We start from the raw sequence: 15,494 nt of genomic DNA, 5'->3' as shown, positions 1-15,494 counted from the left end.
TAATAATTCTGTTATTACTCTAAGTAGCACTGTAGTGAACACCTTTATACCTATGACTTACATTTGGGGTATTTATTTAGGCTAGAATCATTGAGTGAAAGAAGATGCTCACTATATCTAATGACGGTTTTTAAGTTGTATTTTTTTTGTTTTTTTTTTCATATGAAGAGTTATAGAAATGCCTTATGCTTACCAGTGCTGTGCCTTTGGAGAGTGTGAGAATGTCTACAAAGTTTCTAATCAGTGGAATAAAGTTGACAACAAGAGTATGGACGACTTTCCTAAGAAAGATACCGGAATGTTTCAGGTTCAAGGTAAGACCAGCTATGTCATGGTCTGAAAGAGTCTGGAAAGTTATCAAACAGATCATCTGAACTCCAGACAAGGCCCTGTGTAACCATCTCACAAGTTGAGAATCAATCAAATCACCCTTTTTAAGAACTTCCTGAGAAAGAGAAAGCTCCCTTCAGATCTATTTTAAAGTGATATCTGTTATGCATGTGAATTCTTCATGTTTGTATTTGAAGTAGATCCCCTTTAGCATATATTATCCTCAGGAATGATTAATGATACCAGTGTTTCCATAAACTTTTAAAGGAGTCCCACCCTTGCAGATACCATTTCCAATCATGCTTTAGAACCTTTTTCTTCAGAAGACAAAATCTATTGTTATTCTATGATAGGCATTTAGATTCCTCCGTATTTCAGTAGTAGGGGCATAAGGATCCAACTTTTTATCCAGCTAATTCTAACTCATTCTCCCTGCCTTCCCTCCACGGGGTTATCTTTCAGGAAGGTGAAATGAGATAAGGTCTGTAAAACTCTTGGCTTTCCTTGAGAGAAGACGTTACTTAAACAGACAGCAATGTTCCGCAGACCACACCTGTGGTAATGAGGAGCCACTCCGGGCAGTGCTCCCTCCTTTCCCTGCCAACCTTGCAAGTTTGTACAAAGTCTCAACAGACTGACTTCTCACGTTTTGGGCCTAGATGATTTGTTGGTTCCAAGTGAATGTGACTCAGTCTGTCTGCAGATCACTTTACCGTTCCTCCCTGCCTGTCTAAGGAGCTGATATTTTGGCCGTTGGCTTTTTGTTTTAAGCCACGGCATGTCTTACTCTTATTCTCGCTTTAGTTTTGCCTTTCCTGGCTCACTCACTCTGATTTTTACTACAGTCATTCACTCAAGGAAATACAAATGAACAATTGGAGACCCGACTACGTGCAGGGCACCGTTCCAGGCCCTGGAAATACACAAAGAGCCAGAGAGAGAAGATCCTTCATGGACTCTGCCTTCAAGGGCAGAGGCTCTCAACCCTGAGCCACAATAGTAGCTTTGGAAAAATATTGATTCCCAAGCACCACATGAAACCAATTAAATCTGCAGTGTGGGGAAAGTATAGATCGTGAAACTCTTTATTTTCCTATTCCTTGGACAGCTAATCCAAACACCAAGCAGTTTCTTGAATTGTTCTTTGTTATGCAGAATTCCCCTATTCTGCAAGGCTGAAAACTCACTGTCTCTGATTCTCCCTTGTGTTCAGAAAGCACAATCTAGAATGCGGGTACTGTAGCCATCCCAGTGTGAAAAGGTTGGATAACATGGCTCCCAATCTGCAGAGAGAGGCCACAGCCTTTCTCTAACTTACGTCTGCAATTCAGCGTCATCACAAGCTCTATGGAACAAGAACAGAATAGGATACTTTAGATGTTATGATCTGGAGTCTGGGGTCCCATCCCCTCACCTCCCCTTGTGGGGAACCGTGCGGCACAGCAGCTCGGGTAGAACATCCAAAGGCAGCTTTGTCCTCCAATTGCAGGAAAACTGGAGCCCCAGAAAAAGCAGGGTGTCTTGCTCAGCTCCCTTTGCGAGGGTTTATGTCTCAAGAACAACCCAGGACACTTCTGCCTGAGATTTGGTCCCTTGAAAAGAGACAGAGGCTGGGCAGGGTGTTCACAGCCGGTGTTCACTCTGGGAGGGTGAGGCAGGTGCATTGCCTGAGCTCAGGAGTTCAAAACCAACCTAAGCATAAGCATGACCCCAACTCCACTAAAAATAGAAAAACAAGCCAGACATTGTGGCAGGCACCTGTAAGTCCCAGCTCAGGAGGCTGAGGCAGGAGGAGTGCTTGAGCCCAGGAGTTTGAGGTTACTATGAGCTATGATGCCACAGCACTCTACCCAGGGCAACAGACTGAGACTTAGTCTCAAAAAAAATAAAAATAAATATAAATATAATATAAATATTAATAAATATTCAAAATAAGAAATGAGAGACATGGCTTGGCGCCTGTGGCTCAAGCGGCTAAGACGCCAGCCACATACACCAGAGCTGGCAGGTTCGAATCCAGCCCAGGCCCGCCAAACAACAATGACAGCTGCAACCAAAAAATAGCCAGGCGTTGTGGCGGGTGCCTGTAGTTCCAGGTACTTTGGAGGCTGAAGCAGGAGAATCACTTGAGCCCAGGAGTTGGAGGTTGCTGTGAGCTGTGACGCCACAAAACTCTACCCAGGGCAACAGCTTGATGCTCTGTCTCAAAAAAAAAAAAAAAAGAAAAAAGAAATGAGAGACAGAACTGATCATTCTAGGACTGTCATTCCTGCAGATGAACGGGACCTTGAAGATTTCCTGTTTGACTTTGAGGAAGACCTGAAAGCCCTTCATTCGGTGCAGTGCTCGCCTTCCCCAGGTGAGAAGCAGAAGAGCTGGCTCAGCCGCAGTCTCAGTCCACCAGTGCGGCCAGCCTTGAAAAGCCACTCTGTCCCATCTTTGTGGCCCATCCTTTCCCAGGGTTGGGGCCTGTAAACTACAAATGTTCATTATTCCCTGGAGTTCTCTATTTGCAAATAAGATTAGGGGAGAGGGACATTGAAACAACTTAATGGAAACTAAAGGATCGAGCAAGGTTGAGTGTCCTGGGAGGCTGGTAGATTGTCTGAGCTCAGGAGTTCGAGACCAGCCCGAGAAAGAGCAAGACCCTGTCTCTACTAAAAATATAAAAACTAGCTGGGTGTTGTGGGAGGCGCCTGTAGACCCAGCTACTCAAGAGGCTGAGACAAGAGGATTGCTCAAGCCCAAGAGTTTGAGGTTGCTGTGAGCTACGCCACCACAGCACTCTAGTCTGAGGAAACAGAGACTGACTAAAAAAAAAAAAAAAGAATCAAGCAATGTCGTTAGAAGCATGTGTCATTATTATTTATTTATTTTTTTGGTTATTGGCCGGGGCTGGGTTTGAACCTGCCACCTCTGGCATATGGGACCGGCACCCTACTCCTTGAGCCACAGGCGCCACCTGAAGCATGTGTCATTATTTTAATGATATTAGCAACTAACTGTGAAATAATATGTTATAGTCTTGCTTTTATATGCCTGATTTTTTGAGGGTGATTATTATAAATAACCCTATAAATAACCATTTGAGGGAAGCAAATAATAGATCAGTTTTTAAAGAGAAAGGAAAAACCCAACAGTGAATTCACTTAAGAGTTCCTCCCATTCTGAGAAACAGGATGAGCCAGTTGAAAAAAGAAGAGTAGATATTTTATTTTCAACAATTCAGTTGTTCTTTGCTCCCTAATGTCAAATGACATCTAAAACTCTCATCTAAAACTAAGATGAGATTTTCATGAAATGCATGTTCAGACCACCCATACTTCCTTTTCTAATGTTATGGACTATTTCCCTGGGATTCTCCTTCTCTGCCCTCAGAACCTTATTGAAGCACTGTGAAAAATGTTAAGTCCCAGAGATCTAGCTGTTTACCTGCCCCACGACAGCTGTATTTGGGGGTCCCTAATCAAGAGATTGCAACTCCCCATCCCCATTTCTCCTGGAAACAGGAGCCCCTGGTGTGTAGGTGCAGATGGTAAGGACGGCGGTTTGAGAAAGTGGAGGAAGCCACGGGGGCGCTGTGTGCAGCCAGGGCCGGTCCTGGGCTCTATCTCTCGGCGTCCTCGTTAGAGAAACAAAAGGGGTAACTGGACAGGAGTTGCGGATTCTGATTTGATGCTGCATCTTTCTCTTCCTTGGACTTCCAGGCCCCTTCAAGCCCTGTGAACACCTGTTGGGAAGCTGGCTGATCAGGATCGGCGTATGGACCGTCGCCGTGCTGGCGCTCACTTGCAACGCGCTGGTGTCGTCGGCGGTGTTCAGGACCCCGCTGTGCGTCTCCGCCGCGAAGCTGCTGGTCGGGACCATAGCGGCGGCGAACCTGCTCGCGGGCGCCTCCAGCGCGGCGCTGGCGGCCGTGGACGCCGCCACCTTCGGCCGCTTTGCGCGACACGGGGCGCGGTGGGAGAACGGGGTCGGCTGCCGAGCCATTGGGTTTTTGTCCATTTTTGCTTCCGAATCATCTGTTTTCCTGCTTACTCTGGCAGCTCTGGAGCGTGGCTTCTCTGTGAAGTGTGCTGCAAAGTTTGAAACGAAAACTCCTTTTTCCAGCCTGAAAACAGCCATTCTGCTGTGCGCCCTGCTGGCCCTGGCCACGGCCACAGCGCCCCTGCTGGGCGGCAGCGAGTACGGCGCCTCCCCGCTCTGCCTGCCCCTGCCCTTTGGGGAGCCCAGCACCACCGGCTACATGGTCGCCCTTGTCCTGCTCAACTCCCTGTGCTTCCTCGTGATGACCGTCGCCTACACCAGGCTCTACTGCAGTCTGGAAAAGGGGGATCTGGAGAATGTCTGGGACTGCCCCATGGTGAAGCACTTCGCCCTGTTGCTCTTCACCAACTGTATCCTTTACTGTCCTGTGGCTTTCCTGTCCTTCTCCTCTTTACTGAACCTCACGTTTATCAGTCCTGAAGTTATTAAGTTCATCCTTCTGGTGATTGTCCCACTTCCTGCATGTCTCAATCCCCTTCTCTACATCCTGTTCAATCCCCACTTTAAAGAGGATCTGGGGAGCGTGGGAAAGCAAACGTACTTCTGGACGAGATCCAAACACCCAAGTCTGATGTCCATTAACTCTGATGATGTGGAAAAACAGTCCTGTGACTCCACCCAGGCCTTGGTGACCTTTACCAGCGCCAGCATAGCCTATGACCTGCCTTCAAATGCCATGTCCCTGCCTGCTTATCCAATGACCGAAAGCTGCCATCTGTCGTCTGTGGCATTTGTCCCATGTCACTAATGTGTGAGAGAGAAAGTTTTCAAAAAGTGAAGATCTGAAAATGTGACACCGAAACCCGACTTGAAACTTAGTTTTAAAAACCAAAACAAAAAAAGACCTCTCCGTTAATGTAAAAAATCTGAAAACCTATTGATACTTGAGCGTAAAACATGTCTAAATGCTGCTTGTATAAATTTGTTTTAGCTAAGGGATAGATCTGTCACACTATGTAGGTGAGCACAGATCAAAAAAGCAGATTGAAATGTTCTTCAAAAATGATTCCCCAAGGGTTCAGAAAAAAAAAAAAATGATTCCCCATGATTTTACTTTCATTGTTTTTAAATTCACCAATGCAGTAATTTGGAGATGGGATAAGACCCCACTTGCTTCCAAAATTAGTTTATATTTTAAGGTAAAAGATGGTTGGCAGCATATGGGCTTTAAATTGCTTCCCTTACCAAGGGAGGGCTATGACCATGCTCTACTTTTTCCTTTCCTCAGAAAGGAGCCTTGCAGGTCACCAACCACTTGGATGAATAATGTGAGCCATTATTAACTCACTCACATCCAGGTCATTTTTAGAGACATCAGGTTTTATTTATGAGCACTAAATTCTTCTACCCTCTATGGAATTACATGACTCACAAATTTATTTTATTTTATTTTTTTTTTTTTTTTTTGCAGGTTTTGGCTGGGGCAGGGTTTGAACCGGCCACCTCTGGCATATGGGGCCCGTGCCCTACTCCTTTGAGCCATAGGCGCCACCCAGCTCACAAATATTTTGGAAGGAAAATTGAAATTCTTAAATTGCTATGAGGGCAATCAGGTACAGGAGAAGTTCATCTTGTCTAATTCATTTTTCACTCTTTGGTGGCCAAAGCTCAGAAGGAAAGTCTGTTGCTGGCAATGGACATACTTAAAAAGATAGTAAACAACCTGGGACTTTTTTTTTTTCCCCTGAGTGAGTGCAAATTATTTTGCAAGAGATTCTATCAGTTGATTCAAACCAAGGTGCATCTTAAGATAACAATCAAATACAGACACAGCATAAATTAATTTCACTGGTGTAACTCCCCACACATGTATCTCTAGTAGGTCTAGTAAACCCAACCTCTGAAACCATTTGGATTCAACAGAGACTCAGTAACGTATTATCTTGTTTATTTAGCTTGGTTTTAGCTGTGTTCTCTCTGGATCAACCCACTTCATGTCGAGAACATTACTTCCCTGCTTATTCCATATTAATATAAGTATTTGGTATTTTAAGAGTCAAATTATTAAATATTAAAAGTCAAAATGTTAATTCTTCACTTTTTTTATCCTACATTAGCTTCAACATACTCAAGCCAAATGGGTGTTTGTTAGATATATTTTTATATAAGCATGTTTATTTTGATCAAATACATGTATGAGATGTTTTATAAGATGTGTAAATATAGAAGTGTATTTATTACTATAGTTAAGATTCAGTAACATTAACGACCATGACAATGAACCATGAACAGTGGCGTGTTCTTCCATCTCTACTGTATTTCACTGCCCGTTCTCTTTGACATCACTAACTGTGTATATGTAATATATAGTACTTGTAAATAGAGTCCAAATTTGCTTTTCTATTGGGTACAAAATAAATTTGTAATAAAATGTGTGACTATAAAACAAAATGTTTTCAGGTCTCTTTATTGAGCCCACAGATAGATACACACATATAGCCTCTGAAATGTTTTTAAATTTTAGAATAGAGCACATTTTCTGTGTAAGTATTAGCACTTTAATACTTAAGGCATATTGGACTTATCTTTTCAAAAAAACCTTTCACAAGAAAAAATCAAAACATCTTTACCAACTCTTGTGTTATTTTAACTACCGTTGATAAGCCATGTTGTCATAGCATTAGTGAAGTTTACTGTCCCCAGTGAAAGATTGGATTCTATATCTACATGGGTCCCAAACTTCTTTTGTAGTATAAGAATAAAAAACCTACATTATTAGAAAGAAATCTATGAATAACAAATCAATGTTGGCATATTTTTTATGGATATGAGTTTGCTATAAATTCCTGCTTTAAAGCAAACGTATTTCATGACCAAGTCAAGGCTAAAACAAGAGGACACAGTATGTCCAGAGAACAAAGAAATAGACTGTCCCCTGCAGTTCCTATGTCCCAAAACATAAATAAAATATTTTTCTGGACACCTATGCCAGGCCCTACCAGCTTTGGTGATGATTCCTGCTCCTCCTGCGTGGATTGCAAAATCAAACAGCATTATTGCGAAAATCAATCCACGTTTACAGAGCACCCCCACCCAGGGCACCTGGCACTGAGTTTCCTACCCACACATGAGACCTAACCACATGCCTCAGCCCCAATACAGTTGACAGGCCTCCAGTGGATCCACTGTGCGCTCCATGTCTGGCTTATCTTCAGCTGAAACAAGGGCTCCCTCTTCTTAATCCCACTCCTCTTAGCCCAGGCAGCAGATGCCAAAGTTGCCTCTAGAAAAGTGTTTCTCAACCTTTTTTATCTCTTGGCCACACTTGAACCAACAGTTAAACTCCTGCAGCACACTTAAATTATGTTGACCAAAAAAGAGTTAAAAAAAGAATATACTTACTGCACTTTGAACTTTCAAAAATAATTTTAATTAATGATCCTTAAAATTTTTCAAGGCACACCTAAGATCTTCTCAGGGCACGCCAGTGGGATGCACACCCTGGTTGAAAAATCACTGCTCTAGAGGAATACATCTCTGTCTTTCCTCTCAATATTCCTGCTTGTGGGTACCCAAAGTTCAGAACAAGTTCAGGCAGCCCACTCCTTTTTGTCCTGTGCAAGAAAACACAAATCAATAATGTAATTAAGCATGCACACAGAGAAATCCACTCCAATTTCTTTCTTTCTTTTTTTTTTTAAGACAGTTTCACTTTGTCACCCTCAGGAGCGCTGTGGCATCATAGCTCACAGCAACCTCAAACTCTTGAGCTAAAGTGATCGTTTTGCCTCAGCCTCCTGAGTAGCTGGGACGATAGGCATCCACCACAGCGCCTGGCTATTTTTAGAGACAGGGTCTCTTTCTTGCTCAAGTTGGTCTCCAAGTCCTGAGCTCAAGCAATCCCACCTGCCTCAGCCTCCCAGAATGCTGGGATTATAGGCGTGAGCCACTGTGCCCGGCCTTCTAATTTATTTCTTTATAAATCCACAGGCTTTATTGCAGCCTGAGCAAGAGCAAGACCCCATCTGTACTAAAAATAGAAAAACTAGACAAGTGTTGTGGTGGCAACCAGACGTCTCAGGACACAGAGGCTCTCAAACACAGTTGGATAGGTTTTCCTTGCACGTGAAGTGGTCGGGAGGGGTGTGACCACATTCTCAGCTCAGTGTCTTCCTTATAAATGCTTCTAAAGATGCTAGACTCGGGTTCTACACTGACTCCTTCCACTTACGCACAAGTTCCTAAAGTCTACTGGGTAGGATAATAAAACTGCAGCTTAAGTGGATCCAGAAACACGCAGAAAATACAGGTGACAAGCTGGGGAAGCCTCGTGGAATACAGGCTTTCCAGGGATTGTCCACAGTCTATGCAAACATGACCTTCTGCTCTACTGACCACACTTTAAGAAGGACATAGAAATGTGGTGAATGGAATGGAATGGGGGAGGGAAATGATATCCCATCAAAGAATATTAAAAAACAAAAAAGGTGTAGAACATTTCTCCTGGAGAAAAGGCTAAAAGAAAGCATTGAAATCTTTAAATGATTGAAACTTAGTGCTTTTTTCAGCATCACCTAAGAGCAGACCAAATAGTGAAATGGCTAAGCTCAACTGCCAGACAGGCCTGGGTTCAAATCCTAGTTCTGTTAATATCTGTGTGAATCTTGGGCAAGATATCAACTTTTTAGCCTCAACTTTCTCCTCGGTAAAATGGGTATAATGTTGTCAGCCTCGCCGGGGTGGAAATACTAATAACTTGCTGTATCTAAAGTTCTTATCATAACACCTGAAAAGTAATAAATATTCAATAAATGGTTACTGGCTTTCCCCCTTTCCTGACACCCCATGGAATGAGCAAAGCAGAACTTGCCCTTTTGCAGATGAAGCCACTGAGAGTCAGAGGGATAAAATGACTTTCCAAGGTCTAAAATAAAGAGCCGGGACTAAAATACAAGTTTTACTTAACAGTGCTTGAAAAACAGTTGCAGATAAGCTGACATACTCTTTGAGAGAATAAAAACCAATGGGTGACCAGTTCGGTGAAACAAAATTAGGCTTACCTACGGAAGATTCATTGGTCAGGTGTCTCGGGTGCCAAAGGAAGTCTTATCATATTGAGTGAGAAGCTAGATCAAATGACGGCTAACTTTTCAATTCCCAACCTTTTATTTTTTCTTTTTTCACCCTGGGTAGAGTGTCATGGTGTCGTAGCTCACAGCAACCTCAAACTCCTAGGCTCAAGCGATTCTCTTGCCTCAGCCTCCCGAGTAGCTGGGACTACAGGCATCTGCCACAGCAGCTGGCTAGATTTTCTGTTTTTAAAAGAGATGGGGTCTCGCTCTTGCTCAGGCTGGTCTAAAACTCCTGAGCTCAGGCGATCCACCTACCTTGGCCTCCCAGAGTGCTAGGATATGAGCCACCGTGCCCAGCCCAGGGCATAGTTCTGGGTCACATGTTGGCAGAGATTCAGTGGTGAAGGACAAAGACAGGATTTCTACTTGCTAGAGGCCTTCCCTGAGACACTAAGTAAGTCCTTTAAATTTTTCACCTCCTGCCTGACTGCCCTTTGTGCTCAAACTACTGATGAAACGATATCAACTCTCTACGGCTTTTGGCCACCGCAGGTTTGAAGTCTGTTCTTTCTGCTGCTGTCCTTCCCCAGGCAGTGAGGAGGACAGATAACAGTCAAGTAAGCTAAAGTCGCAGCCCAAAGTCCCCAAAGTAGCAGTGCCAAAGAGCCATGCAGAGCACAGCTCAAATGCCACGGCAGACCCCCTCTTCACCTGTGTGAAGTCCTTACCAGTAGGTCCACCTCTCACTCGCCAGCTCCGGCCTATCTTCTTAGTCCTCCTCATTTTGATCTCAGACTGCAAATATTAGAATACTGAGGTGAAATATTCAATACCTATGGTTAGTTTGGCTCTTTCAATCATAATTAATGGGGGAGAGTGGAGAGTTTGGGGGAGGACACAGAATCTCCTGGGACTGGCCCTCCCCAACTGCAGTGTGGTGCTGAGGAAGCGCTGGGCTTCACCCAGCCCTCGGATGGAGGAGTCTTATTGCCCCCTTTGCTGTAGGGAGGACCCAGCTGGTCTTTGCTTCAACCACTTCTGTTACTACTATCTCCATTCTGTAGCTTTAACTTCCTTGACTTTTGCTGACTTGTTACTTTAGCCCATTCCCTTGACACATCCCCCACAATGTTTTCACTGAGGGAATGCACTTCCTAGCCTTGGTGGAATCTTCTAGAAGGGAGAGCATCCGGTTGATCGTCGTGTACACCTGTGGGGCAGAGCCCCAGGGCTGGGTAACCTGAGGGTCAGGGGAAGAGCCACAGCTCAGACCAGACGAGGCTGCCTCTGGGTCACAGGACCCCTTCTGATCCAATCAGTCATGGTGCTGATGGGGGAAGTCGGGGTCACTGGTCAGAACCCTGGCTGACTACGGCTCCCTCCCACTTTCCTCTGCAGGAGACAATGGGCGAGGATCTTTTAGAAGCTTCTAGGCCCGGAAGGGTCTTTACTGGCCTGTTTTGTGCACGTGACTCATTATAGACAGAATGTTTATAATCTCCCCCACCTCCCAAATTCATATGTTGAACCTAATCCCCAGTGTGACAGTATTTAAAGGTGGGGCCATTGGGAGATGATTAGGTGATGCGTGCCCAAACCCCAAGAAATGGAATTAGTGGCCTTATAAAAAAGGACTCCAGAGAGCTCCCTCCCCCTTTACCCCAGGTGAGGATACAGTGAAAAGACAGATACTATGAAAGAGGAAGTGGGCCCTCACCAGATACCAAATGTGCCAGCTCCTTGGTCTGGGACTTCCAAGCCTCCAAAACTGTGAGAAATAAGGCCAGCCAATTGATGGCTTCTGGTATAGCAGTCCAAAGGGAGGGACTAAGACAAATTTTAACTTTCCTTACTAAGGGAGACAGGTTGGGGCTACTTTTCCAGGCCATGCCCCCATATTTGCAATTGCTTCCCAGCTACAACTACTATCAAGTCCCCTGTGGATATGACCCAAGCCAGAGCAGTCAGATTCTTTTTTTCCAAGGATTTCAAATGAGGACACTGAGAGACACTAACATAGGCCGATCATGATGGGAAAGTGCTTGAAGAGAAGCTCCAAACAGAATTTTGAGTGGCATTGACACCATGAGAAGCCAAAATTATGTGTAAGTTTAAGTTCTGAAAAGGAGAAAAAGTCACTATACTGAGAAAACAAAAGACCGGGGCAACAAGCAAAAAGTAATAGAATAAGGCCAAGCAGCTCCATGAAAGATAGAGCCTCTAGAAAGATCCATTCTCTAGGTGGCTCAGTTATGCTTGCAGTCCTATTCTTAGATGTCTGGGAATTCGCCTGTCGTATTCTCTCCGTAAACCCCTCTATACTAGAGTTGGTTTGAGGAACTTGTTATTGTCCCTCACACACAAAACGCCCATCCCCACTGCCCAAAATGTTTTATGTACAGCCGTAATGTCTTTCCAGCATCTGGATAAGGTCTTTTTAGCTGCTTTGCCCCAGCTCAAGTGCAGTTTCCACTGGCACAGGGGAACCTTCCACAGATTTTTCTCTCTATCATTTGCCACAGTCACTTACCCGGTTTATTACATTAGATACATTTATACAACATACAAAAACAAAGTAGGCTTTTACATAAAATACAGTACATGCAGATAGAATTATTTACTTAAAAGTATTTTTAAAAGTTTCTTTTCTGGCTGGGCACAGTGGCTCACGCCTATAATCCCAGCACCCTGGGAGGCCACGGCAGGAGGATTGCTTGAGTTCAGGAGTTCCAGACCAGCCTGAGCAAAGCGAGACCCCATTTCTATTAAAAACAGAAAAACCAGCTGGACGTTCTGGTGGGCGTCTGTCGTCCCAGCTCAGAAGGGCTGAGGGAAGAGGATCGCCTGAGCCCAGGAGTTTGAAGTTGCTGTGAGCTATGGTAACACCACAGCACTCTACCCAGGGCAAGAGAGAAAAAAAATTTTTTTCTCTTCTGTTTTCAAGCAGGAGATTTGGACAGAGAATGGTAGCGCTAACCCCAAGGGCTCTGGGTTCAGACACCCCCAGTGTGAGTGCCAGGGCCACTGTTTACCAGCTGGGTAACCTTGGGCTTGTTACTTAATTCCTCTAAATGACAATTTCCTCATCTATAAAATGAGAATAATAATGGCATCTACCACACACCTTAGTTCCTTCTTACTGAAGAAATATTAATATATGGAATGGTTAGCACATCATAATTATGTGCTCAGTAAATGTTTAGCCATAAACGTCTGGGGTTTGGGTTGGTCCCATAAATAAAACCTCTTTTCTATACTTTTGCTTTAAGCCTATCAAAAAACAGGACAAGCAGTGAGACAACGGAGGTCAAACTTGATTACATGTAATGTTCATAAAAGACAGCAGAGCTTCTCTCTGCAGGGAAGCCGGGCTCCTAGCGCGTAACGGGAGAGGCAGACAGACTTGTCCACTTGTCAGAGAGCAATGGACCACCACAGACCTCCAACATAGAAGTGCGCTTCTATAAAATAAACGGCATGGAAGAACAGGGCCAAATGTAACATTTTGGGGGACATTAACAGAGGGAAGAAAAGACAGATTCTTCTAAATTCTAAACAGACATGTCACTTATCCTCCCTGCAGGATGTCAGTAAGAGAATGGAATGCTGGCAGGGGTGCTACATTAATAAAGCTCCTTCCATATGGAAGGAAACATCAGAAGGGTGGATGTGATTGTTCCCTCAAGCCATCATTATGTTTGGTTCTTTCAACTTAATCTATTAGGTTTCACCTGTAGGTCTGTGATCAGCCCACAGTGTGGCTGTCCTTTCAGAGGGTGACATCTACCACCTATCGGGGCAGTTTTATTCCCACCCTCTCAAAGCTGCTCCCCAAGAGCAATCACAACTGCAGGAGAACTGGTCTCCACGAGGTTCTGGGATGCCACGTTTTCAAAAGATCCCATCTTTGTTCAGTTTTCAAATATCCTAAACTCGCTTAAGCCCAGTGCAGCCTGTATGAAAACATACATTCATCTGTGAACGTGGCCTCTGTACACCTCAGTAACCTTCCCACATCGAAATGTCACATGGCAGAAACCTCAAACCTCATACTGGATTTGGATTTGAAGAGTTCCCATGAATAGCATCCTTTCTCTTGCCCTGAGTTCAAAATAAGAGAGAAATAAGAAAAAGTAATAAGGTACATATGTACCAATCTGTCATATTTCCTAATAATAGACTTAATATTGTAGAATGTGGCTTAATATCTCAGTAATGAGCTTTACAGACTTACACTGGATGATGACAGCCTATCCATGTGGAGGCCAGACCCTCCATGTGGCCAGACTCTCCATGTGGCCAGATTCGCCATGTGGAGGCCAGACTCTCCATGTGGAGGCCAGACTCTCTAATGGGCCAGACTTACCATATGGAGGCCAGAATCACCATGTGGAGGCCAGACTTGCCATGTGGAGGACAGACTCTCCATGTGGAGGCTAGACTCGCCATGTGGAGGCCAGACTCTCCATGTGGAGGCCAGACTCGCCATGTGGAGGCCAGACTCCCCATGTGGAGGCCAGACTCTCCATGTGGTGGCCAGATTCTGCATGTGGAGGCCAGAATCGCCATGTGGTGGGCAGACTCTCCATGTGGAGGCCAGACTCTCCGTGTGGCCAGACTCTCTATGTGGAGGCCAGACTCTCTGGAATCACCCAGCAGCAGAACTTAAAGTTCCTATGGAGAGCCTACTTCCACACTTTTAAGAGAGAGGAAGGGGCTTATCCAAGCAGGGCGATTTCTCTCTCCAACTCTCCAATGAGACTGTTCATGCCTACTCCCCTGGGACAAGACCATTCACATGCTGAGGCCACAATACTGGTAGAAATGGAGCTCCCTCTACACAGAAGGAAATGTCAACAATGAGGAATATCTTTTTACTGCCAATAGCTATTATTTTATTATTAAATCTATTCTAAGTGGATGTTTGTCTGGAAAAGACAGTCCATCACAATAGCTATTATGAGGACTTGATCTACATCAGGGGCTGTGTTGGATGCTTTATGTCCAACACCTCAAGACCATGAGATGGGTCTTCTTATCAGCATTTTGTAGATGAAGAAGAAACAGCACAAAGGTTTGTTTATTTGCCTCAGATCAGTTGCTTAGTAAATAGTGAAGATAAGTCTCAGAGACACTTTTTAAAATAGCTACACTATAGATGGTCCCTGGGAACTCATTAGAAATTCACATTCTGGAGGTAGAGTAAGATGGTGGCCGAGTAACACCTTCCCTGCAACTGAGTCTGGGAAGATAAGACCCCAGGCATCTTTGGCTGGTGGGATCAGCCTATAATCATCCCTTTGAGAATACAGGAAATCAGCAAGGGACTTCTTGACCCCAATAGGAGGACAAAAACAGTGGAAAACTGGAAAATGGTTGCATGTGTCAGATCAACCTAATCCTGCCAGCAAGCCGTAAGTACAAGCAGCAGTGAGACTGCAAACCGGAAAGGCCTTACCTGTGAACTGTTTCGGTGTTTTTGGAGTTGCCACTCAGTTGAACTGCCTTGGAAAGAGCTTGAGCAGGAGTGCGGAGAACAATGGGCATTGTCTAGGGCCCCAGACTGAGCCGCTGAGCTGGACGGAGCTAATAGTATTCAGCTATGGGCAGCAGGGAGCCATTGTGAGAGACCTGCCCTGGCAAGCTCCACCCTAAAGGTCTCAGAGCAAGGACTGGGTGGGAGCTAGTAACCTACTGACTGAGCAGCCTAAAGGTAGAGACTGAGCTGCCTTACAGCCTTAACCATCAGGGGCAGAGTGAGACCAGTGAGACCAGAATCATATTGTCCTTATTTTTTAGTTTGTTTATGTACTGAATTACATTTATAGATTTACGTATATTGAACCAGCCTTGAGAACCTGGGATAAATCCCACTTGGTCATGGTGTATAATTTTTTTTTGATGTGCTGTTGAATTCTCTTTGTTAGGGTCTTATTGAGTATTTTAGCATAATGACCAATATTCATTAGTGATATTGGTCTATAATTTTCTTTTCTTGTAGGGTCTTTCCCCGGTTTGGGGATCAAGCTGATGTTTGCTTCATAGAATGTGTTTGGTAATATTCCTTCTTTTTCTATATTTTGGAAGAGGTTTAGTAATATAGGT

The 15,494-nt window shown here is 44.4% G+C and overlaps 1 protein-coding gene across 3 annotated transcripts in view; it reads left to right on the top strand.

Annotated features, from left to right (window-relative positions):
* LGR5 (leucine rich repeat containing G protein-coupled receptor 5) overlaps nt 1-6,751 on the top strand; it is a 159,288-nt gene extending 152,537 nt beyond the window's left edge. For all 3 annotated transcript variants that reach the window (XM_053586671.1, XM_053586672.1, XM_053586670.1), the window contains 3 exons: nt 169-314; nt 2,606-2,689; nt 4,038-6,751. In XM_053586671.1, coding sequence (XP_053442646.1) covers nt 169-314; nt 2,606-2,689; nt 4,038-5,125 — 1,318 coding nt within the window. In that variant the 3' untranslated portion in view covers nt 5,126-6,751. The remainder of the gene's footprint in view (nt 1-168; nt 315-2,605; nt 2,690-4,037) is intronic.
* The last annotated feature ends 8,743 nt before the right edge of the window (nt 6,752-15,494 follow it).

Source organism: Nycticebus coucang, chromosome 3 (assembly GCF_027406575.1).
Source record: "Nycticebus coucang isolate mNycCou1 chromosome 3, mNycCou1.pri, whole genome shotgun sequence".
Classification (NCBI taxonomy): Eukaryota; Metazoa; Chordata; class Mammalia; order Primates; family Lorisidae; genus Nycticebus; species Nycticebus coucang.
Note: the sequence above shows the minus strand (reverse complement) of the source record. Positions and strands in the feature narration are given on the sequence as shown.